We start from the raw sequence: 26,863 nt of genomic DNA on the forward strand, positions 1-26,863 counted from the left end.
CCGCGCTCTGAAGGCCACCGGAGGAGGGGGATTTCTCAGGGGCCGGCGGCTTCTCACGCGCGGAGACGTCACCGCGCGCCCCCGGAGCTCCTCGCGCGAGCGCGCAAGCCGCCCGCCGCGGCTCGGCCGGGGACGGGGGAGCGCGCGCCCGGCGCGAGGCCACGCCCCCTCCCCCGCCCCGGGTAGGCGGTGGCGCGAGTGACGCAAGCAGCGGGAAATCCCCTTTCCGCTAGGCGGTCCGCCCCGCCCCCTGCCCCTGCCGCGGCATCCTGGCAGGGCGACGCCAGGACACGGGTGACCCGAGCGCGAAGATTGAGGGGTGGGAAGGTGTGAGCCGCAAACCCAGAGGGGCCGGGAAAGAAGAGGAAGCCCGGGGGTGGTCAGAGGACTGGGGTCCCGGCTGCAGTGGCTGCTCGACCTCCTGACTGACTAGCCGGCTGGCGGGCTGACGGGCTGACTCACGGGCGGACAGACGGGCTGACGGACGGACCGACTTGCATCCACTGGCCGGGCGCGGGAGCTGCGGCGGGCGGCGCGCGGAGCAGAGCCATGGCCTCGGGTGAGTACCGGGGCGAGCAGCGGGGCGAGCACCCGCGGGTCCCGGGAAGGAGCTGTCTGGCGGAGGCTCGGTTTGGGGTTGGGACATTCTGCCTTTCAAGTCGTCTCCTCTGGCAGATTGTCAGCAGTTTAAAAAGTTACCTGCTTCGGGGCTTTGCGTGTGAAATCAAAGCGGCGCACTGTAATCTGATCTCATAACAGCCAGAACCGGCGAAATCCCAGCGACGTGGTTTTTAGGATTCGAGGGGTAAGCACGGTAAAGGAGGCACAGGAATCTCGCCTTTAAAGACCGGCACGGAGACGCCTTTTTACTTTTTCTGAAAAAGAGGAACCTCCGGACCTCAGGCGAGCTTTCTTTTTTAAGTCTAGTCGTGCCGGTAGCTAATCGCTCTCGGGCTGACAGTTGTACAGAATGTGGCGTGGCTGTAAAAGTCCTCGGTGGCGTTTTAACTCGTTCCAAGTGAAAACACTAGATTTTCCCCCCTCCGGGCTGAAGGGGTTCCTTGTCTAATTTTCCGTGCCCACTCCCTCTACTCCCAACCCTGCACGAACATTTTGTTAGCAACAAGACGGCGAGACGAGTTTTCTACTGTGCTTTAAAATAACTGGTTCGAGTGGAAATGTGATCGCTTAACGTAAAGGGGAACATGTTTGTAAGGAACGGTGAACAGGACAAGGGAGGGAGCCCAGTATGACAACCTGCTGTGGGCAAAGCCAGCAAGTGCGTCCAGCCCACCCTGGTGGTGGTGGGCGCTTTCCTGGCCGGTGGAACTAAAGCCACCCCTTTATTCCAGAGGGATGCTGACCCTAATCTTCCCAGTGGGTCACTGAGGAGAAGGCGGCGGACGTCTAGCCGAGAAGAGGAAGTAGAAAGCTAAATGAACTCCTCTAAGAGTTGAGCAGAACAATGCCATAACTCCTGCTCTAGGCCCTAAAGGAAACCGGGGTGTTTCACATGACGCTTGATTTCAGTTTGTCTGTGGTTTTCATGAGAAAACAAGTGTAGTTTAAAATATTTCAACTTTCTCTTTACTCATTTAAATGAACCCAGACTTTCAGGTAAAGTCGTAAATTTAACTCGTGTTCAGATTAAAAAGTACAAAGAAGGCTTCAAATATTTAATTAACTCATTGTGATCAGAAAGAGAGTCCGTATGAAAGTTGGAGAGTGGCAGGCTTTGTTAAATAGAGCAGGTTTTGCCCTGTCTACTTAACAGGATTTTATTAATATAGTACATGAATGTAATACTTGAAATTTTCTCCAGAGAAAAAAATCATTTATTACATAAAGTACTGTAAGACAGCTACGATTTTTAAATGTGATACAATTGAAACTTGTCTAAGGAAACATATTTTGTGCTGTTAGAGAAATGATTCCCAAACTTAAAGGCAGAATTTTTTTAAAGAAATGGCAAGGATTTAAAAGTTGTGTTTGGGTTGTAGCTCTTGATGGTGGTCTTGCTAAGCTTCTGTGAAGGCCTGGGTTCGATCCTCAGGACTGTCAGGGAAAAAAAATCAACAAAAAGTAAATAAATCTGTAAGTTGTAGTATTGCTATCTTCTTACTTTTGCACTAAATGAGACTATTTAAAATAAATTGTGCAATTTAAATGTACTTCACTTATTTGAAATGTCTAGGGAAAATGTAGTTCAAAGGAGTCCGGGTACACTATCAGTTATAAAAACATACAGAGTAAAATTGTGAAATGCTTTCAAAATCCCTATTCCGTTTAGAATAGTAAGTTAAAAGCAACAACATTTGCTCAATTTATCACTAATCTGGAGTCTTTTTGTAATATGGTATTGAAACCTTGAGAAGTATTCTTACTGATTACCAAGCATTTAAGACCATTTGTGCATTTGTCTCCGGATGTCATATGTAAATAGGTCTGTGTAATTGAATAGGCGGTGCCTATAATGTAAAAGTGTCATAGATCACAATCTCATAAGCAAAATTATATAAATGCCACAAGTAGATGGGATTTTATATGATGATTCTAATTATTGTTCTGGTAAATTAGCAAATTATGACTTCCTAGCTAGCCATTAGGCTGTTTTTCATTGCCCTTTTAAAAATACATAGCCTTTTGTTGTGATTAATTATAGCAGGCAAAGTTATTATTCTTGTGATTCTATTCTATTTATTCTTAGATGCTTTATGTCCATATTTAAAATTTTTCATTATTTCATAAAATGAACAAAAACAAAGTGGGGGCACAGTTACTTTGTGTGGCACGTACTGTGGTTACTAATGATTAATACATTCATCTTTAGTGAAATGTGCTTTAAACTTTAGAAAGTTTGGTTTAGTCACCCTTTTAGTATGACTGTGGTATCACATAACAGGAAGTACAGAAAGAAAGTATTTTTGTGATCGTACTAGTCACCAGCTTTTTGTATGTGAATTTCAAGATAACCTTTTTTTTTTTTTTTCTAATAGAAGTGAATGTAACTGAGACAGCTTACACTCTGATAGTAGAGCTGGAAGTCAGGAGTGGTTAGCTAGAACAAATGCCTGCCTTTCACAAATACAGTTATTTCAGAAATAAAACACATGAAAAAGAAATAAAGCTGTTATCAAAATTAGTGATGTATATTAAGAGACTGGGTGGAGAAAATGATAAGGGGGCACAGTCATAATTAGGAACACGGGATATCTGTGTGGTCTCTTTATCAAATACAATTTAAGGGACTCAATAATTTTGATCTCAGTCTTCTCCCATCTGTGTCCTCTGCATAATTGTGTTTATGAGCACATCATCTGAGTATTGCAAAGGAGGATATATTTACCCAAAAGTAATTATTCATTTGAAATTTGTATTTAACTGAATCGCTTGTATTTTTAAGTCTGAAATCTTAATAGAGATGACTTGGTACTGCCATGTATTTTTTTTTTTTTATTCTAGGAAAGACTTTATTTTCAGCAGGTTAAAAAAAAAAAAAACTTCAGAACTGTTTTGTTTTTTTCTTCTGTACCCGCAGCAGTGAAATCTTACTGTAAAAACTTCACTTTGATTTGCCTTGTGGTGCATACGTTAGTCGAATACACCTGTTGAATTCCTCCTCGTTGAAAGTCAGTTGGTTATATTAAATTTTATACATACAAAGCACACACACACACACATATATGGAGAGAGAGAGAGAGAGAGAGAGAGAGAGAGAGAGAGAGAGAGAGAGAGAGATGTTGGTTTTGTTTTTCAGATATCCTGTAACTCAGGATAGCTATGTAGCTATGGCAACTTTAAACTCTTGATTCTCCTGCCTTAGCCTCCTGAATGCTAGGATTTCAGGTGTGAGTGACCAAGTCTGTCTTGAACTAGCTTTGATAGACCTGTCTGGAGGAAAAATGAGAACTCTTGGTTTTTTCCAGAATTAATAGCGGTGCTGTTTGGGAGTGTGGGGTCCCTAGCTGTTTCCTCCTAGGATTTCTGTGGGAGAGCAGTGCTCTGGTCAGCTCTTCCCAACTCTGGTTAGAATGGCCGTCGTTTGTGTCCTGGATTGTAAATAATAAGGTGCTGAAAGTTGTTCAGAATAAGACTTTGTTGAAAAGAAGCAATCTAAAGCTATCTTTAGAATGTCTTCTTGGTTGCAGTTGAATGAGCTTTTCTTGTTTGGTGGAAGAGAAAAAGGAGTGGCAACTAGCTTTATTTGTTTTGCCTGCTTTATCCATGATCCTGTCTGAATGTGGATCTGAACTCTGGGAATAACTTGCATTGTTGTTGTCACTTCTTTGTGTTGTAGGGCACTTGGTCTTCAGAGCATTTAGACTAATTTGGAAGACTTTTTTTCAGAAATCTGGGCTTTCCTCTTGAAGAGCTACATTTCTCTTCAGATCTCTCTGAGGCTAGGGGATGACTTATGGTTTGGAAAAGCTACCTAGGTGGTTACTGAAGTACAGCCCAGGAGAAACTTTGCTCCAGGGACGGACTACTTTGAATCTAAATATTTGCCTTCTGTTCTTAAGATAGCTGTATTGATTTTAGATGATAGGTTATAGCCATATCTGTTTATGCTTAAATGCTTTTTTTCTTGACACATAAGTGAAATAAGTGATATTATTCAAAAGCTTGGTTGTAATTACATCTCAGTCAGTTTGATGACTCTTGGCTTTTGTTTGTTCTTTCAACAAGAAAATCTCATGGAACATTTTCACTCTTTATTATTCTTTTCATACCCCTTTTGTGGTCACAGACTCAGAAGACATCCATTTGGTAGTCAGACTTGTTAGTTTCTTGGATTACAATTTCTTCACTGATATATTTTTTAAAATTGTTAGTGTGTCTATATGTGTGTATGACAGACATAGTGCTACATTCCTTTAATCCTGCATTTGGGAGGTAGAGGCAGGCAGATCTCTGAATTCAAGGCCAATTTGGTCTATTAAGTGAGTTCCAAGCCAGTTAGACCATGAAGTGAGACTATCTCAAAAGATAAATAAACAAAAATAATAGAATAGTAATCTTTTTCTCACAATTTTATATTATTTTGAAATTTAGTTTTATCACCTCTAAAATGAGATAACACCAGTTCTCTTTATGAAGATTAAAGTCAACAGCATCAGTGAGAAATACCTATTTTCACTAGTATATGTAATTAGCTTATTCTCATTGTGCACTTAATTCTGGCTTCTAATTCTAACAATAATATTTCAATAATAAAATTATTTAATAATAATTAATAATATAATTGTTAATATTCTAACAATAATAATATACCTATTTTATATATAATTCTGAAGGCTGATCTATTTCTAATGTGTCAGTGTAATTTCTTTTTAATTTTAAAATCTCATACTTGAATTAGTAAAATAGAAATTAGTACATTAGTAAAAGGAAACATATAGTAAAAAGAAAAGTAAATAGGCTCAAAGAGCATTCCTTTTGCCTAAGTGAACTTGAAATCTTAATTATATTGCAAGCATTTTAGCTGTACTTCAAAAGTTGTTCTAGCCATTTTTAGAATTTACAATGTAATTCAAAATATAGGGTTCAGTCCTCACTTTACACTGTCCTGGTTTAAAAAAATTAAATTGTTTAGAAAACATTTCTGTGCTTTTAAAAACTGTAGTGACTTTCAGTAATCTTAGTTAAGAGTATTTATTTTCCCTAAGGTTCCCTGATCTATAATATTCCGTTCTTCCATTTTTCATCTTCAAGAGGAATGGCATTGAAAAACAGTACTGAGGAAGGACGTGAGTGGCTCATTGCACTGCTACACAGTACAGACAGTCTCATCGCTAGGAGGGACTTTTAAAGTCATAGATACAGTTAGATGAAAATATGAGCAGACATGAGGAAGCATGAGCGTGTAGTCATTCTCGTGCCTACAGAGCACTACTTTTTCAGTTATGAAAGAATCTAATAAGGAGGAACTGATTCATCTGTGATACAGTCCTTTAGTTTTTGAATAACTGACACCAAGGAACTTTGGGATTTTAATCTCCCAACAGATGTTAATGTAAGGCATTAATGAGTAATGCAATTTCTGCCATTCAGTAACTTGAAGTAAAGCATGTAGCTTTATTTCAATAACAAAGCTAGGTGTGGTGACAGAAATCTATAATACTGGTACTTGGAAGGTATAGCATCTAGAAGATCAGAAGTGCAAGGAAAGCCTCACGCTACACATTGAGTTACTTGAGATCCTGTCCCAAAAAAAGGAAGATATAGCTCAGTTGGTAGAGTGACTGCCCAGTATTTGAGAGCCCTGGTTATACAAAGCCCTGTGATAGTGGAGTCTGTAATTTCAACACTTGTTCAAGGCCAGTTTAGGCTACAAAACAATTTAGAGACCTGCCCTAAGATGAGACCCTGGCTCAGAAAATAAAGAACACAGTAGTTAACCTCGCCTAACCTAATGTTCTTTGGAATAATTGCTGTAAACAAAAATACTATGATTGTTAGCTTACAGCAGTTTCTCAACTGTGAGGTCACCTATCAGGCATCCTGCATATCAGATATTAAATTTACATTACAGTTCATAATTGTAGCAAAATTACAGTTATGAAGTAGCAATGAAATAATTTTATGGTCTGGGGATCACCATAACATGAGGCACTGTATTAAAAGATCACGGCAGTAAGTAGTGGAGGCGCACGCCTTTAATCTCAGTTCCTGGGAGGCAGAGACAGGTGGATCTCAGTAAATTCAAGGCCAGCATAGTCTACAGGGTGAGTTCCAGGACAGGCTCCAAAGCTGTACAGAGAAACCCTGTCTCGAAAAAACAAAACAAAACAAACAAAATGATCGCAGCATTTGGAAGGATGAGAAATACTATTTACAGGAAGGGAAAGTTATTTCCAACTGGGGGAATGTATATAAATCAGACTTTAACTTCTGAAACTTGGCTTTTAAGTGAGGCTTGTTATCAATGAAGAGGTTTTTTTGTTGTTGTTGTTTCATTGGTTTTTGGTTTTTTGAGACAAGGTTTCTCTGTGTAGCTCTGGCTGTCCTGGAATTCACTCTGTAGACCTGGCTGGCCTCAAACTCTGAGATCCACCTACATCTGTGCTGGGATTAAAGGAGTGCACCACTACCACCCAGCTCAGTGAAGAGTTTCTACAAGAGGAAAAATAAGTATAAATGCATGATATCACATGACAATATTTAGGCAGTTCTTACTACTTCAAGATAATCTTTTCAACAACTAATTTTATGTTCCTTTGTATTTCATAATTTCATAACTTGTGCAACTTGCTTTCAATGACCCTACCATGTTTTTATATTTCTTCAAACAAGTTAAGGGGTACTGTTGATTATGTAATTCTGTATCAATTTCCCACCAAGACACCTCTTAAAAAGTAGTGAGCTGGGATTTATTTGACCTTCTAGTTCAACCACATAAATTCTTTAAGATACCATTGAAAAAAATAATATTGAATTTAACATAACTGAAGAGAAATGTACATTCTCCAGTAGTCCTATGGAAGACAAGGTATGGAATATTTTAAATTGAGAGATAAATTGTTTAAATATACAATGATGTACAAATTGTGAAATAGTCAATATTCATTTGCTTATATTTTCAGTAACTATTATAAACTTGGTTGAATTACAATCAAGTTTCCTCTCTTTCTCTCGCTCATGTTCATGTGCATAGGTGTGTGTGTGTGTGTGTGTGTGTGTGTGTGTATGTGTGTGTATGTGTGTGTGTGTTCAGGTGTGTATGTGTACATCAGAGACTAATCTTGGTGTTAGTTAACCTCGGTTCTCCAGGAGTTGTTCACCTTGTTCTTTGAGACAGGGTGTTGACTGGTACCTTGTACCTAACCATTAGGCTGGGTTGAGTAACCAGTGAACCCCAAGGTTCCTCCTGTCTTCTCCTCTCCCAGACTGGGCTTACAGGTGTATGCTACCATGCCTGACTTTTTATGTGGCTGCTGAGGATTCGATTATGGTCTTGTCCTTGAATGGCAAACACTTTTCTGACTGAGCTGTCTCCCCATCCCCTAGTCACCAGTGATTGATTTGTCTTTGATGTTTAGGTTCCAAACTACTGTCAGGTTTTATTTTTTAAATAATCTTTTATTCTTATAATAGCCATGTTTCAGACATACCCACATTGTTGCTCATATGACAGTACTCCACACTTACCTATGTTTTCATTTTAATTATCTGTAATATTATCGTTTATTTGTAATTAAGTGTAGTAAAAAATATTAAAAGGAAAATTCCATAAATAAATAAAAACTTTTAAGTAACTCATTATAGTAGTTAGTCATAATTGCTCTGTTTTATTGTTGCTAATCTCTCATATGTATGTATATATAGGAGAAAATCATGTGTGTGTATATGTATATGTAAGTGGTCTTTAAACTGATTATTTTCTCTCTTTTCTTCAATCTATCCACTACCATCAGAATTCTTATCCTACAATACTAAACTGATCTTGTGATTTCCCTGAATAAAAGCATTGATTCCTTTCCACATATAGAATGAAATCCAGTTCTCGGACTTTCCGTTCTCTCGAAGAGTGGAATTGTACTCCACTTCTGTTGGTGATTAATACACCTTGTATAGACAATTACTTCCCTTTTCTAGAATGTCTTTTTACTTTTGTTTTGTTACATTTTTCCCTCTTAAGCTGCTAGATTCCTCTTTTGTTCTTATTATAATTTTCTGCAGAATTTTGTTAGTACTTCCCCCCTTTTGTACACTAATTGTGATGTTTGCCTCACAGCTGAACATGAGATCCTTTAGGGTAGCAGTTGTGATAGGACGGTGTGGTAAGAAAGCATCAGAAGCAATAGTAGTACCATTTATTGGCTACCTCTTGGAGGTGTGATACTTGGAAAGAATTTAGCACATATTTTACAGAGTATGTTAATAATAAGATATAATTAACACAGGGTCTTGCCAGACTCTTGCTGGACCTTTGTTTTGTTTGGGGAATAGCACTCAGGAGACAGAGCAGGAGGATCACTGCAAGTTCATGGTCAGTTGGGTCTACATAATAAATTCTAGAAGGAAAAGAATGGTGGTATAGACCTTGTTCCATACTATATTTAAAAGACCTATTGTTTCACTGTTTCTCAGGATTGTTTGCATTCTAATAGGATAAGCCTTAGTGAAATGGATTTGTGATTTGGGGAATTCATAATTTAAAATAAAAACATATTGGTACCTACACTAACTTGTAGACACAGTAGTCTTTTTTTGACCTTTTATTTCCATTACTTCGCTAATAAAAAAGGATGAAGATGCTTATATTTTTAAGTTTTATTGATATACAATTAATTAGTTATAAGGTAATAATTATATATAAAGTTTTATTTTTTAAATAAGATCTCTTTATGACCAAGACTGTTGTTATGCTTGACTATTATCCTCTATTTAAACCTAAACTTCATGTTAGGACCCCAAAAATGGACTTTGTGGGGAGTCACTGGATCTTTTTGTCCACCCTGACTGTCCTGAAACTCACTATATAGATCAGACTGGTCTTGAACTCACAGAGATCAGCCTTTCTTTGCTTTTGAAACTGCAAAGATTAAAAGCCTGTCCTACCACTCTTGGAAATTAAATAAATAAATAAATAAGTGTGTGTGTGTGTGTGTGTGTGTGTACATCTTAATCAACACAAAATAAACATAAACATGTCCACCATCCTCCAGGCCTTCTCATCTCCTGGTTTTAAACAAATAGTGATCACCTTTATTTCATTCTAGATTGACTTACATATTCTAGAGTTTCATATAATTGGATCATATGGTATGTGCTTGTTTTAGATTGCTTCTTCCACTCAACACACTTACTTGATAGTTGTGTGTATCAGTATTTTATCCTGAGGGTGCATATTTTTAATTATATTTGTTATGAAAGGTAAATTTTTTTTACCCACATTATAGGTTACATTTTGGAGGAGGTTCAGGTGGAACTGATGTGAAAATTTAGTTGAGCCTATGTAAAATCACTTCTGAGACTTGTTTTAGTATATTATGTACAGATTCTTTGGTATTCCAGACTTGTGTGCACAAAAATTTAAGTGCATTTTAATTTTCAATGAGTGTCCTTTCATGTACTTAGAGTCTAATTCAAAATAAAGCAGGTAAGTACATTTTATTCAATACTCTGGAATACTATCTCCTTCACCTTTCTTGAGAAGTTGGGTGAAAACCCTTCTAATTTGGCCTCATATGGGTAGTAACTCTAAAGTGGTTGCCTCAAACTTAATACTGCCGTTAGTTACAGGTATCAAGCCGTAAGGCACTAATCAATTGTGTGTTAATACTACTAGGAGCTCAGTTTGTGGAGGGAAAAGGTATCTTCCCCACGTCATCTTTGATGACTACATTTGAAACTTGTTATTTAATGTTGGGAAGGAAAAAGATCTTTGCTTTGTTGTATTGTTGTTTTTTTTTTTTTAAACCCAAGCCATTAAAAATCCATTATATTGCTATTATAATCTCACTCATTGCTATGTCCCTTTTAAAACTTTCAGGTGCATATAATCCATATGTAGAAATAATTGAGCAGCCGAGACAAAGGGGAATGCGCTTTAGATACAAGTGTGAAGGGCGCTCAGCAGGCAGCATTCCTGGGGAGCACAGCACAGACAACAACAGGACTTATCCGTCTATCCAGGTAACAGGCCCTTCCTCAGCGGCTCACGTCCAGTGGATTGAATTAAACACTCAGTTTCCTTTATGGTTATGGTTTTGTTTCGAGATAGGGTTTCTCTGTGCAGTCCTAGCTGTCCTGGAGCTCACTCTGTGGACCAGGCTGTCCACCGGCTTCTGCCACCCCAGTGCTGGGATTAAAGGGCTGCACCACCACCGCCCAGTGAAAGGCTCAGTTACCTCCGTGGTCTTTTACTCCCATCCCATTTTTGTTTGTTTGTACTTGCTTTGCATTAACTAGGCGTGTAGGGAGATCTCTTAGATATGCACACTCTTTCCTGCTGTAGTTCGTGTATTAATGTAACTGCAGTGATTCCCGGTGCTTACTATATTCAGACACCTTTGCATCTGATCCCTCCTGTAAGCATGAAGCTTTGAGTAAGGAAAAGGCGTTCTCTGTATGTGGTGGTGAGGGGGAATTATAGTATATGCTAAACATGGATTTGGAAACTCTAATTTTTTTTCAATCTTTTAGTTTCAGAGCTATTAATAAGGAAAACTTTCCCCCTCTTTTTTTCCTTACCTTTATAGCACATCTCCAGTACTCTTGAGTTATCATCTAAATTATCACTTTTTTTCTCTGTGTATTTAAGGTGTGTGTGTACATAAATGTAGGCACTGGTGCCTCAGTGCCCATGTGGACGTCAGGACAGGCTTGGGTAGGTTGGTGCTTTTCTTCCCCGTTTATGAGGCAGGGCGTCTCTGTTGTTTTCTCACTCAATATAGCCAGTGTCCCCTGCTTCTGCTTCCCATCTCCTGACAGTAGAGTTGGTATCGCAGGTGCTCAAGCTCCTGGTCTCTATCTTTTTTTGATAGACAGTACTGAGGATTGAACCTAGAATGCTAGGCAAGTGTTCTACCACTGAGATAGATTCCTGGCCTGTGAAAGTAGTTTTTGACTGAAAATGAATTTGGCAAATGTACCATATTTATAAGGTATGTTTCTATGTCTTATTTATAAATTATATTTACTTGCCTTTTAATTTTTATAATTTATTTACTCATGTTTGATGTTTTGAAACAAAATTTCACTAGACTAGGCTTGCCCCAAACTGGTCGTGCTATTCCCTCTTCCCTCTGCTTCCTGCACACTGGGAATATAGGCATGCACAATCATGCCTAGGTGCTTTTTATCACTTAAATTCCAATTAAAAAGCTTAATAGTGAGTTGATGGGGTAGCACATGCCTATAATCCAAGCTTTTGGGAGGCAAAGACAAGTAGATCTTTAGTTTGAGGACTGCCCAGACTGTATAAGAAGTTCCAAGCCAATGTGGACTGTTTTTGTTTGTTTGTTTTTTGTTTTGTCGAGACAGGGTTTCTCTGTATCTTTGGATCCTGTCCTAGAACTTGTAGACCAGGCTGGCCTTGAACTCACAGAGATCCACCTGCTTCCGCTTCCTGAGAGCTGGGATTGAAGGCGTGCACCACCACCACCTGGCTCCAATGTGGACTTTTTAAACAAGACCTTGCTGTTAGCGATGATGCGCAGCCATACAAGACCAGTCCTGGAGAGTGGTCTTCTTCAGAGATTTTTTTTTTATGAGATATTTCAAGTATCGTTTGGAAGAAGACACCTTGGAGGAGACAGTGATCTCACTCCTGCTCCTTGTGATGGTCACAACCCCTCCGTCAAGATTTCCAGCTTTTCCTCTTGCCTCCAATAGCAACATTCACGATGCTGTCTTCTGTAGGGTGGGTGCAGTCAACGGCCAATTTCAAAACCTGCTCCCCCACCCCACCTTTGCCACAAGCTCTTTTTCATGGTCCATCTGTCCTCAGAGTACCATGTTTTTGTTGTTTGTTTTTTAATTCTTGAACATTTTTAGACTCTCTCCCTCTGCCCCCCCCCCCCCCCCGTGCACACGCACACACGTGTAAAGGTCAGAGGACAGCCTTCAGGGCAGTGCTCTCGTGTACTGTGTGAGATCCAGAGATTGCACTTCTTGATGGCAAATGCTTTTACCTATAGCACCATCTAACCAGCCCTTAGTTCTTCTTAAATCATATTACTTTATGCATCAAAATTATGTGTATGATTTGTGTCTTTTCTGCTCCAACAGGTTCTAAACACTTTACAGCTTGAATTTTTTTCTCCATCAGCCTATTTTGTAGTTTTAGCAATTGTGAGTGGATATGATCAGTATACACTGTATAAGTAAATGTATGAAACTTTCAAAGAAAAAATATAAAGCAGACAGGCACAGTGGTTCATGTCTTTAATCTCAGAATTTGGGAGGCAAAGGCAGGTGGGTCATATTTCTTTGCTATTATTTTCAGTGTGGCTTAAATATGTTTTTCAAGGCATATTTATGGTATGACAGTGTAACCAAAAGCAAAGCACTGAAAAGCTAACTTCTAAGCATTTCCTTGTGCTCTGTGACCCACTCCTCCAAAAAAAAAAAAAAAATCAACTTTCCAGGCTGTGCAAACTAGCACTTGGTAGGCAGAGGCAGGCAAATCCCTGAGTTTGAGGCCAGCCTGGTCTACAGAGTGAGTTGCAGGACAGCCAGGGCTACACAGAGAAATCCTGTTTGAAAAAACCCTGTTTCTTGAAAACGAACGAGAGAGAGACAGAGAGGAAAAGGTATCAACTTATTTGATTTATTTAGGATTTTGGATTTTGACACAGATCTCATATAGCTCAAGTGGGCCTCAAACTCATCATGTAGCTGAGGAGACCTTGAACTTTCTGAAAATTGTTATCTCTTCCTGTTGAGTGTGGTTAATGTGGTTCTGGGAATCAAACCCAGGGCCTTGTGCACGCTAGGCAAGCATTCTACCAACTGAGCTACATCCCCAATACAGTTTACCTGTTTTGTGTTTGGTTTTTCAAGACAGAGTTTCTCTTTGACTGTCCTGGAAGTCACTCTGTAGACCAGATTGACCTTGAACTCACAGAGATCAGTCTGCCTCTGCCTCCCAAGTTCTGGGATTAACTGTACACACCACAATGACCAGCATGCTTACTGGTTTTGGTTTGGTTTTTCGAGACAAGGTTTCTCTGTAGCTATGGAACCTGTCCTGGAACTAGCTCTTGTAGACCAGGGTGGCCTTGAACTCACAGAGATACACCGGCTTCTGCCTCCCGAGTGCTGGGACTAAAGGTGTGTGCCGCCACCACCTGGCCTGGTTTTAAAAGGGAAAAAAGTAACCAGATGATAAAACTAGATGAAATTAGGGCAGAAAGACCATTTCAGGAGAGTTGAAAGATGGTTTTCCATGCTGGTATTTTCTGAAAACTTTATTCTCAAGTAAGCTGCTGAATATTTGAACTTTATTCAGTGCTGACTTCATTATATACTTGAATTTAGTGGATCATCTTTTTATATTTGTTTGCTTTTAAAACACGGTATTGTTGCTTGTAGCCCTAGCTGGCACTGAACTTGTGCCAGTCCTTTTTCAGCCTTCCAAATGCAGGGGTTACTGGCATATGCCACAGTATACCATCTGGCAGCTCTGTTCTTAACAAGATATACTTACGGATTGTACAATTAATTTCCCCTTTCAGATTATGAACTATTATGGAAAAGGAAAAGTGAGAATTACGCTGGTAACAAAGAATGACCCCTATAAACCTCATCCTCATGATTTAGTTGGGAAGGACTGCAGAGATGGCTACTATGAAGCAGAATTTGGACCAGAACGCAGACCTCTGTTGTAAGTATGCGGTCACAGAAATCTTTGCACTAGGACAAGAGTAGCATTAGTTTTTAGCAAAATTAATTTCATATTTAATTTACTATAGCTTACATTTAAATTTTTAATTTTATTTTTCATCTGTAGGGGTACATGCATGGGCCACGGGGTGCATGTGGAGGTCTGAGTTGGTCCAGCTTGTGAAGCTGGTTCTTTCCTCTGCCGTGAGAACTCTGAGGATTGAACTTAGGTCACCAGGTGTAGTTGCAGATGCCTTTACCCCCTGAGCCATCTCACCAACCTGATATTTAAGTTTTTGTTTTTACCATTGGCATTAGAATTGTCCTTGGAGGTTTAGACAGCTCATGTAACCCAGGCTGGACTCAAACTTGCTATGTAGAGTGAGTTTGAACTTACCTTCCTGCCTCCACCTCCCAAATCCTGGGTTTGCAGGTAACACCACCATGTCTGGCTCAGCTGGAGTACTTATTTTAAAAATTTGTGTGTTCTTCTTAGTGTTTCAAGATAGGGTTTATATAGGCCAGGTGGCCTTCCAGAGGACCCAGACACTGAGAGTCCAGGGTGAGGTTAGCCATAAAGTACCACATCAGTTTGTGCAGACTGAGCTCAAGGCAGACTGCTGCCGTGTTAGGCTGGCAGTCTGACAACCGAGCTGTATGTCTGCCACTCCTTATCTCATCAGTTTGGGCTGTTTGGAGACAGAATCTCACTGTGTAGCTCAGCCTAGCTTCCAGCTTGTGGTGATCCTCCTGCCTCAACCTCCAGAGTACTGGTTATAAGTAAGCATGTGTTACCATATTTGGATAGATGTTCGTCTTTATAATTATTGAAAGTAAAGAAAGCTTTTTATGTTGTGATATATTTCTACATTCTGCATAATCTATGAAAATTTTGAGGCCAACCTGGTAGGCATTGTTTCAAAAAAAGTTCATCATTAATAGTAATAACACAAAACACAAAAAGCCTAACTAATGCACATTTGACAAGCAGTACTACTGCCTGTATTACTTGAACTTCCACCCAGCGTTTTAAACTTTCAACTGTTTGTGTCTTGAAATACTCTTTCTGATTTCTGTAAGACAAACTTGTTTTAATTTGCAGTTTCCTAGCTGTCCTTCCATATGGCCTCTGTGTTTTCATCTCTGTCACACCCCAGTGCCTCTAATTTATTCTTTCTGGTATTTCAAGACAGGGCTTCTCAGTGTAGCCCTAGCTGTCCTTGAACTCAGAGATCTGCCTGCCTCTGCCTCTGCCTCTGGAACTAACGGACTGCACCTCTAATCTTACATTGCAGTCATGAGAGTATTCTTTAGTTGGCCCGCATACAGTGCCCTTCATAGGGCCTCCTCATGATCTGTTCCTTTTGTCTTCCTAGTGCAGCCCATACTATCCCTTCCCACAGGAAGCCTGCCTGCCCACCTGAATTGATCCTATTATATACTCCTTCCCAAAGAGTATGTTTACTTTCGTAAAACTTGTTATGATTCAGCTGAATGGTTTTTGCATATGATTATTTAGTAGTTCAGCAGACTTGAGCTAGCGGGTTTTTTTTTTTTTCTGTAAATGGCTAGTCTTTACAAACCTTTTAGACTCTATGTCTGTCCTCCTCCATCCCGCTATTTCAGGAAAGCAGTCACAAATGATACAAGAGTGTATGGGCATGTTTGAGTTTCAATACAGACTTCACTTGCAAAAACAGCACTATGCTGAATTGGCCCATGAATTAGAGTTTGTCAATCCCCCATTCCCAACACTAAGGTTCCATGAAGGGAGAAATTGTACATCTCCACTCCTTTCTAGAGTTTTAATGCACAGTTGGAACTCCAAAATATGTTGAGTGACTATGAAGGGATACATGGGAGAATGAACCAAATACCCTAATGATTCTTGGTTTCCTTAACACAGAAGTGTTTTGCCTTGTTCCCTTCTTTCCCCTTTCTGCTAGTGTTGGGGTTGATTCCAGAGTGTCATGAGCTAGACAAGTACTACACTATTGAGTTAATGCCTAGCTCTTAGAGTTTTGGAACCCCCCCATTACCTTTAATATTCTGTGAATTAGCCGTGTGATTATTCAGATGAGACAAAAGAAAGTAGTATATATTAGGGTGAAGAATTCTTTAAAACCCTTTATTAGAGAAAAAACTAAAAAACACAATAAGAATCTCTCAAAGATTCTTTTTGAGAAGGAATTATTTAGTTACAGGATTTCAAGAAAAGATTGAGAATTCATAGCTTATTTATTTTTGTTATTGGAGGTGGAGGAAGGAAAGGTCAGAGTTATTTTAGGTGCTGGTGAAGTCACAGGTGTGTGAGTGCCGAGCATGAAGCATGAACGCAAAGGCGGCACGGATGTGAAGTAAGAGTGAGCCAGGTAGCTGCAAGAGCCAAGTGAAATGGGAAGAAAAGGCGGCGTTCTTATCATTGAGTTTTGCTTCCTTATTCACACCCACCCATCTCGAATGATGTCATGGTTTTTCCATGTGGGAACAAGTATGACTGGGTGGTGGCAGGGGAGTTCCCCCCACCATCATCTGTATTACACATATGCAAATGAGTAATATTTGTAGCTATTGAGAAGTTTTCCATAAGTGACCTTCTGAATGTGTTAAATAGTGTTAGTATTAAACCTCTCTAATTAAAAAAAAAAAACCATTTCACTCCTATAACATGGCATAAAGTGTATTCTGTTTGCTTTTTGGTTTTGTTTTGTTTTTTGTTTTGAGACAGGGTTTCTCTGTGGTTTTGGAGCCTGTCCTGGAACTAGCTCTTGTAGACCAGGCTGGTCTCGAACTCATAGAGATCCGCCTGCCTCTGCCTCCCGAGTGCTGGGATTAAAGACGTGCGCCACCACCGCCCGGCCCATGAAGTGTATTCTGTAATCTACGACAGAACTTGAGGTCAGCCTGGAGTACATAGCAAGACACTCCAGCTGCTCACTGTGATTTGATATAGTCGATGACACAGCTTTCAGCGATGAGCTAGAGAGACAGCATAAACGAACAGAGGAGTCAGACATAAGAAGGCCAGCCAGGTCCCCATCAAAGTGAGAGCTGTACATAAGGGGGCACAGTTGCCTCTCTGCCCAAGTGCTGTCAAGACTCCAAAATGTTCACAAAGCCAGGAATACTGATGTTCTTCTCTAGTTACTTGACTTTTAAGTTCCATAGTATATACAGATTTTTTTAAATTCAGTAACCAATCCTATAAAATCTTTAATAAATATAGGTTATAGGAGCAAATCATGCCTTCATATTTCAGGGTCTGGCTGTCTTTGCACCTCTTGATACACAAATTTTAGTGAATCGATCATGAATTTGTTTGGAATGTGAAAATTTGCTTTTCGGTGTTTTTTTTTTTTTTAATGTTTATCTACCTTGGTACATTTGACTAGGCATATTGGTAAAATATAATTATAAGATAGTATATTTGAAAGTGAAATAGTACTATGTATACTTTTTTGGTTTGGTCTTTTGTGACAGCGTTTCCCACGGTCTAGGCTAACCCTCAAACTCTTAGGTAGCTGAGGATGATCTGCGTGCCTCCGTTTCCCCAGCGCTGTGATTAAAGGCAAACGCTGCCATGCACACTGTTTGTATATTAGCAGTTCTCTTAGACAGTTCTACTTTTTGTTACTCTTGTATCTTTATTATCAAAATCAGAAACAGGATCCATGTCCTAGTAGCTGGATTTGACCGGAAGGTGACTTCTCAATGTTGACTGTGTTTGACTTCTGTCATATTTTTAACCGTGATGTGATTTTGAAAGTTTCATTTTTTGTTCTTAGTTTTCAGAATTTGGGTATTCGGTGTGTAAAGAAAAAAGAAGTGAAAGACGCTATTATTTTAAGAATAAGTGCAGGAATCAATCCTTTCAATGGCAAGTATTTTGTTACAATTTCTACTATTTGAATAGCGATGGACTGTGATTTCTCTTTACATTGTAATTCTACTTGTTGACTTGTATTTGTACCCAAGGAATCAAGTGTATTTAAGTAGACAGTGTCTTTGTTTTTTTTTTTTAAGGAGGCTCCTCTTCCCCTTTCTTATTGTTTATTTTGACATAAGTTCTTCCTTTGTAGCTCAGATGGGTCTATTACTACTTATTGCAGAGTGACCTAGAATTCCCAGCAATCCTCCCTCCCTCATCAGCCTTCCAAGTGCTTGGATTATAAATTTGAGCCACCGTGCCTGGCTAAAACAAATGAAAGAAAAACTAAAACCTGCTGCAGGTGTTTTGATTCTCTGAATATGCTTATTCCTTATGCCATTCCTGCAAGGAGCAGCACTCGCTCCTCTGAGTGCTGAATAGGCTATCCATGCTCTCCTCCCTCCCACCACAGTTGTTTCCTAATAGGAATCTCATAAGGCCTTGCTGACTTGAATGGATGTTTCGCTGAGGCTGGCCTTGTCCCTGCCTCTGGTTCTGCCATTACAGACCTGCAGCACCATACCTGGCCACTCAAAATATTTTTTAGATTTCTTTAGATTTTTAAGCATGACTGGCTCTTCAAACTGATGAGGGAGAGGGACTTAATCGGGGGAGGGGGAGGGAAATGGGAGGCGGTGGCGGGGAGGAGGCAGAAATCCTCAATAAATAAATAAATTAAAATAAAAAAAAAGCATGACTGTTTTGCCTGCCTGCATGTATATGTACCATGTGTGTGCCTGATACCCTTGAAGGTCAGAAGAGGGCACTGGATCCTCTGGAACTTGAGTGGCAGATGGATTTGAGTCACCATGTGGGTTCTGGGAATCAAACCCAGGTCCTCTGCAACAAGTACTCTTAAACACTAAGGTGTCTCTCTAAACCTTCAAAATATTTTTGTGATATGTTTTTATATTGGCAAAATATATCTTGCTATTTATTTAGCACATTTTATTGGCAATAGCACTTACTAGCCATTTTATTTTTAAGTTATTGTTCGGGGACAAGGACTTACCACATAACACATGCCTATCCAAGAATGGCTTGAATTTTCTGATCCTCCTGCCTCCACCTCCCAGTACTGGGACCATCATCACACTTGGCTTATGCATTGTTGGGGATGACTCAAGGTTTCTTTGAGTGTTAAACGAGCCCTCTGCCAACTGAGCTGCTTCACCGACCCTAAGCATTTATTCTTTATGACGCTATTTGGGTATGGCATCTAGTACCTTGTAGCGTTCTGTATTGTTCAATAAATAAATGTTTGCTGAAGTGGATGCAGTTATCCTTACTTTAAAAAGTCTTCATTCTAAAGTCCTGTGTAGCTACGTACATAGTTTTGTTGGTCTAGGCGTGGTAGAGCACACATGTATTTCAAGCTGCTTGAGACTGCATCCTCAAACTCACTGTGTAGCTGAGAAGAACCTTGTATTCTGTCTGAGCCTTTAGTCACTCATTAACTGAAGACATGTAATAAATACCTATTATCTGTAAGCTCTTATCTTCGGTGTTCAATGAAACATAAAGATGCAGCACACCATTCTGAGCTCATAGCACTTTGTCTAGTAGGGTAGCAGCAGCACGTGGGAGTGGTGGTCATGGGAGATGATAACCCAAGGCAGAGCTAGTGCTGCACTGATTCAGAAAGAAGGGTGTTTCTTCTCATCCAGAACGAGACTTAGACTTTGTAGAACAGTAGTTCAGGAATGGAGATATGGCTCTAGAAGTGAGTGCTTCCTGTCTAAGCATGAAGACCTGAGTGTAATCCTTGTGCCCATTTGAAAACAGTCAACACTGGGGAGGTGACTACAGGGGGATGTCTGGGGCTGGAGGGTCAGTGAAAGACCTCATCTCAAAACATAAATGAATTAATCCCAGCACTCGGGAGGCAGAGGCAGGTGGATCTCTGTGAATTCGAGACCAACCTGGTCTACAAGAGCTAGTTCCAGGACAGGCTCCAAAGCTACAGAGAAACCCTGTCTCGAAAAAAAAAAAAAACATAAATGAAGACAACTAAGACACCTGGTCTTGCTCTCTGTCCCCTGTAAAGAAGATCTCATCTTTACACACACACACACACACACACAAAGTAGTTCTTAGTTGGGTTTTCAGCCTTTACTCTGGATCCATATCACTTATGACTCCGGGTTGGCAGTCATTTTTAGCCATGCTGCACCAGAGATGAGAGCCTTGGTTAAAAACCATGTTAGTTTTATGTAACTGTTCTGCATTCTAAAAGTAGCGTTTTGGTGCCCCCTTTTTTCTTACGTATGGGAGAAGGGTGCATCGGTATGGAGGTTAAGGACAGATGTTGTTCCTCAGGCATTGTACTTTTCTGAAACAGGGCTTCTCACTAGCTAGGAGCTCAGCAGTCTGCCAGGGCTTGCTGTCTGCCTTCCCATATAAGCCTTGTAACAGCCTGGCTTTACATGGGCTTTGGAGTAGAACTCAGGACCTTGTGCCTGCAAGGCGGGCACCTCACCAACAGAACTGTCTCTCAGCCCCACTCTGACTTTCTAGTTAGGCAGCCATGTTTTTATAGACTCACATGTTAGGCTTCAGAATGCAAATACTGGAATAAATTTCAATGTCAGGTTTGGCATTATGGGTTACACAGTGAGGCCTTGTTTCAGTAAACAAAAAGAAGCCAGTTACGGTGATGCATCTGCCCGTCTCTGCCTCCCAAGTGCTGAGATTAAAGGCATGGCCACCCTATCTGGCAGCATATATGGCTACCCATTAATTTTAAGAAATAAATTTTTATTGGTTGTTCCCTATAAGACTGTGAAATTTGGCTAATTATTTTTCACATTTAGTATTTTAATTTTAGTACTAATCTATTTTCTGAGTAAAATTTTTATGTATTTTAACAAAATCCATGCTTTTAAAATATGGTCTATATTAGTAACAATTTATTGCTATAGAGTTGAAATATTATTTCAAAGGAAGCAATATTTTGTTTTAGAAATAGGTTTCTTTTCAAAAATCAATGTAAACAAACTGTTCTTGTACTGTTTTCTATGACAAGTTGTTATTTCTTTTCAAAACTATAAAAATGTCCTGTTGTACATTTTGTTTGTTTTTAAGCAAATCTGACTTACACATAAAATGTCTTAAGTAAGCCTACACCATCTGGTACCTTCCACACATCTCAGCTCTAACGTGTTGGTGTACAGTTAGTATGACCCTTTGTTTCAAATTCCCTCCCCACCATTTAGCTGTGAAACTTTGGGAAATTATCTCCTCTCTTTAAAATCAGTGTCTTTCCTGTAAAAACAGGGATGACCGTGATTCTTGCTAGATTTAGAAGGTAATTGCAGACTGGGCCAATTACCATGGTTAACAAAGAATGCCTATTTCCTGTTGCCTACAACTTGCCTCCAGAATTAAGACTTTTGATTTATGCTGTCAGTTTGTGATTCTATCCGTAAGGTGCAGGCATAGTTCCTAGCGTTGTTCCTCCCTGAACAGGGCTATATGTATCACATACTGTTAGACAGTAATGGTGTGATATGAAAGCCATTCTTGAGCGTGTGGGCCATCCTAGTTCTGTGCAGGTTTAGGTGCTCTTAGGGTTACTGGATGTTGTGGGTAGAGAGAAAGACAAGAGGATTTTGTATGTGTAACTATTCTGCATTCTAAAGCTTCTGTTGTACTGTTCAGTCCCTGAACAGCAGCTGCTGGACATCGAGGACTGTGACCTAAATGTGGTGAGACTGTGTTTTCAAGTCTTCCTTCTTGATGAACATGGCAACGTGACAACTGCTCTTCCGCCCATTGTTTCTAACCCGATTTATGACAACCGTAAGTGCTTTAATTTACTTATGTCTATAATCTTAGCTTGTTTTATTTCCTTAATTGTTAAAACTTTAAAGTATTTTCTTAATTACAAAAGTAGTATGTTAGGTGGGTATGGTGGCTCATGTCTGTAATTTTAACAATCAGAAGGCTGAGACAGGAAGATAAAATTTGAAGGCTTTATGGGCTATACAGTGAGACCTTGTTTCAATAAACAAAAAGAAGCCAGGTGTGGTGATCCATCTGCCTGCCTCTGCTTCCCAAGTGCTGGGATTAAAGGCATGAGCCACATTTTCTGGCAACATATATGGCTACCTATTAATTTTAAGAAATCATTACCCAGTTAAAGGGTATTTGGCTAATTTCCTTCTTGTCTTCTTGTGAACAAATTATACTGAAATAAATATATTTATGTGTGCATTTTAAAGACATATCTACGTATCTATCATCTGTCATATCTATGTGTGTATGTTCATGTGTATGTGGAGGTCAGAAGAAAATTTGCAGGACTTCTCTGCTTCCACCCTGGAATCAAACTCAAGTTGTCAGGCTTGGCAGCACCACCATTACCCACTTAACTATCTCTTTGGTTTATGAATATTCATATATTATGCAAATATTTCTGGCATTTGTTTTCAGAAGTATAAATTTTGACAAGACTGTATCAGAGGATATCGAAGTTTATTTGAAAAAAATATAGAACTCCTCCAAAATATTTTGTACACACACATACTCACTCACCAGTGGTGTATGCTACACCTATTTTGCATGTAGAATACTGGTCCATAGAGTATAGAAGTAGATTATTCATATCAGAGATCCTTGGGTGCCTTGAAGGACTACTATAATAATATTGGGCAGATAAATGAAAATTGCATTGCCCTACGGGTGTAGCTAATGATGTAAAAAGACTAGTCATGGTGTGCCCTTATCAAAAATTGGGAGGCAGAGTCAGGAGAATTGCTCAGATTCAAAGCTCAGCTAGCCTAGTGTACATAGATTCAAAAAACAAGAGACTGTATCTCAAAGGAGGTGGAAATCCAGGACTAGCAAGCACCTAAGATTGTCCTACGACCTCCACACATGTGCCATGGCACACGCTTACCTGTGCTCATACACGCTTACCTGTGCTCACACACGTCTATGCCCAGACATACCTCAACAGCACACATAAAAATATTCAGTTTCCTTTATCTATATATTAAGATTTTTATCTATTCTCTAAATTATTTTCCTCTAATTTTTCCCCTTACAACGTAATAAATATACTTCTACTGGCTAGTTTTATGCCAACTTGACACAAGCTAGAGCCATCGGAAAGCCTCTATTGAGAAATTGTCTTCATAAAATCTGGCTGTAGGCAGGCATGTTGGGAGTTTTCTTAATTAGTGATTCATGGAGGAGGGCCCATTCTATTGTGGGTGGAGCCAATCCGAAGCTGGTAGTTTTAGGTTCTATAAGAAAACAGGCTGAGCAAGCCAGTAGGCAGCACCCCTCTATGACCTTTTGTAGCATAAATAATAAAAACACAGTGACAGATATTGGGGTTTAACTCGAAGGTCAGAAAAGCAAAGCAGCTAAGACACTAGAGAGCTCTTACCTCTATGAAATCTTCAGACTGAAAGAGAGTGAGTTCCTGTCTCATCCCGCCTTATATTCTTTTTTTTAAAGTACTTTTTTATATTTATTTATTTATTATGTATACAATATTCTGTCTGTGTGTATGTCTGAAGGCCAGAAGAGGGCACCAGACCTCATTACAGATGGTTGTGAGCCACCATGTGGTTGCTGGGAATTGAACTCAGGACCTCTGGAAGAGCAGGCAATGCTCTTAACCGCTGAGCCATCTCTCCCCGCCTTATATTCTTCTTTAGTGCTGGAAGTAAAGGCGTGCATCACCACCAAGCAGCCTCTATGGCTAACTAGTCTGGCTGCTTGGATTAAAGGTGTGTGCCACCACTGCCGGGCCTGTATGGCTGACTAGTGTGGCTGTTTTGCGTTCTGGTCTTCAGGCAAGCTTTATTTATTAAAAAACAAATGAAACATTTCCATTTTCTTGTCTAAAGTAAAAAGAAGACTATAACTAATATAAGGAAACTATATATAGTAAGTGCAGTAACTATATACAATATATACAGGCAGTAAATACACCTTACAATGTCTTGTCCATTTGCATTTGACAAATTTAGAGAAAATACTCCATGTCTACCTTATCTTGGTGAGTCCAAAGTCCTGCACCTAATTTACTTTCTATCATAACTTGCTTTCTGCATCTGGTAAACAAAGAAAACTATAATTATCTAGTCTTCAGCTCCCTCATAAAACCAAGAAGGAAATAATATTAATCAAGTAAGCAGAAAGTGTGAGCAAGTGACTTCCAAAAAAATGTGAGAAATGACAGAAACAGTTAGCTGCCTGGACAGTCACCCAAAGTTCCTCTGCAATATTGGGGTAAAATCTTCAGCCTACAGACAGGCCTATTATATCCGACAGACTTTCCTGTGAAGCACAATATTCTGAATGGTTGTCCCTTCTTGTCTTGACAATGTCTGGCAGTCACTTTCTTTGGTGTCCTGCTTGTCCAATTAGGACAGCATGCAGTGAGCAGTCAAAGCAGGAGCATTTTCTTGCCCAGGGACTTACTTTTGCCACAAACAAAGTAAACTCCGTGTGGAGTTTCTTTGACGTCCATTATCTTCTCTGAAGTAGAATGGTGATGCAGGAGCAGACATGTCTCATTGTCATAAAAAAAGAACCTTTGTTATTAAAACATCTTAAATGCCATATTTGGTAGATCTCTGAAATGTTTGAAGATGACTTGTCTGTCTAAAATACATCTTCATTTAACCTTGAAAATATACCTGATATGACTACAAGTTCCATTATAATAGGTGATTAACTATTAACCTGCATTTCCTTATTATCCTAAATAGTTGGTAATAATAATTTTCAAGGATTATAAATTTTCATTACATTGTTAAATGAGACTTATAGGTACAATAGCTTGAACAAGAGTAGGAAATGTATGTACAGTATGTTCTAACAAAATTAACCTCAAATTTGTATCAATATACAAAATGTGTATACAATATACAAAAATCCAATCCAAGGTAAAACATTTAAAACTAGTAGTTGCTTTTTAAAAGTAAAAAGAAGACTATAATCTATCTTTTTTCCTTATCAAATCTATAACCTCCCTTTTTCTTTTCAGAATAGATTCAAATAGACTTTTTTATCGTATCTATATCCCCTTTTTTCTTTTCAGAGTACATTTAATAATCTACCCTTTTATCCTATCAAATCTATAGCCCCCTTTTTTCTGTTCAAAACAAGAACTCTGAATCTAACCTCCTTTGTTCAACTTTTCTCCTGACCGTAACCAATAAGTACCCCCCATAAATTATGAAAAATATCCATAACCCATTAAACAAGCAAAAACCACCCACACCATCTCTATGAAATGTGAGTATCGTATTCTTAAATTTACTTCCTGCTGTCGGTGGGGGGGGGGGAGACAATAATATCTTTAGGAGATCCTGAAAAGAAAATTTTGGGTCAATTCTCAAGTCTTGGGAGAGGTAGTTGTATCATTGTTGTCCAATTTCATTGTTGTCCAATGGGAAAGTGCAGGGCTTGTCTCAAGTCCTGGCTAGAATAGTCTTTTAGGCTGAATTATCTCAGCTAGTCGCCTTGAAATTGTTCAGAGCAGTTTGTAGTCAAAACCAATCTTTAGGTGGTGTTTTTCAGCTTACTGGTGTTATCATAGTCCTGGAGGAATCATCATTGAGAGGGTCCATCCTCCTTATGGAGACTCCAAAGGTTACTGTTAGGCATGCTCATTGTTCACTGTAGAAAACTAATAGAGACTCGAACCTGAAATCATCTACAGAAAGGCAGATGAAACCTTTATCCATAATTAGTACTCTGAATGACCATTAACATCATGAAAAAATGTTTAGATTAATCTTACAAATTTTGTACCTTAAGAAAAGCTGTTAATGAGTTATTATAAACCAAAGAATTATGAGATTAGTAGCAATATAATAGTCCTTAAATATTTGTTTTTCTGCTGTCTCATATTAGGTGACTGTATTTACATGAGACAGAGATTTTGGATTTCACTTTAATAAGCCTGCTTGGATTTAGAGAAGGAGAGAGCCACACTCTAGATCCAAAGCCAGCTTTCATCGTTAATAGGACTGAGACTACAAAAAAGCCATTTGCATTATACATCTGTAGAGAACAGCAAAAACAAATGTCTAGGAAGATCTATGAAATTTTATTCTGTTGGAAATGTGACATACCAATAGGCCAGTTTACTTTTTTTCTTTGAACATTTTTTCTGTATGATTTGCCCTTTTTCTTCTGATGTCTCATTTGTCCAGTGGTCTTCAGATTTAAATTTTGTATTCAGTTTATATATTAAAAAACCAATTCTAAGATAATATCTTTCCTTTGCATTAAAATTCCTGTAGGGAATGTTTGGAGGGTAATATGACCAGAATGCAGTTAAGATTTGGATCTACATGATCCACCTGTGACTTCTGTAATTTCTCTTCAATCAAAGGCAATTCTCTCTGAGCTTCAGTTGATGATTCCCTGGGCCTATTTAAGATAGTTCTTGCCACCATCTAAGGTTTTGTTTTAATTAATCAGGTCATCAGGACCTATACCAATAGTGTGCTGTAGATGAGAAATGTCTTCTAGCAATCTTTTTTTTTTAATTTATTTATTTATTGAGGATTTCTGCCTCCTCCCCGCCACCGCCTCCCATTTCCCTCCCCCTCCCCCGATTACGTCCCTCTCCCT

General features: G+C 39.3%; 1 protein-coding gene across 1 annotated transcript in view; it reads left to right on the top strand.

Annotated features, from left to right (window-relative positions):
• Positions 1–326: 326 nt before the first annotated feature.
• Rel (REL proto-oncogene, NF-kB subunit) overlaps positions 327–26,863 on the top strand; it is a 35,048-nt gene continuing 8,511 nt past the window's right edge. The window contains exons 1-5 of the mRNA XM_026789569.1: positions 327–559; positions 10,496–10,638; positions 14,184–14,332; positions 18,117–18,208; positions 21,920–22,060. Of these exons, the coding sequence (XP_026645370.1) occupies positions 550–559; positions 10,496–10,638; positions 14,184–14,332; positions 18,117–18,208; positions 21,920–22,060 (535 nt within the window). The 5' untranslated portion in view covers positions 327–549. The remainder of the gene's footprint in view (positions 560–10,495; positions 10,639–14,183; positions 14,333–18,116; positions 18,209–21,919; positions 22,061–26,863) is intronic.

The sequence above is a fragment of the Microtus ochrogaster genome, unplaced genomic scaffold (genome assembly GCF_000317375.1).
Source record: "Microtus ochrogaster isolate Prairie Vole_2 unplaced genomic scaffold, MicOch1.0 UNK22, whole genome shotgun sequence".
In the NCBI taxonomy this organism is placed as follows: Eukaryota; Metazoa; Chordata; class Mammalia; order Rodentia; family Cricetidae; genus Microtus; species Microtus ochrogaster.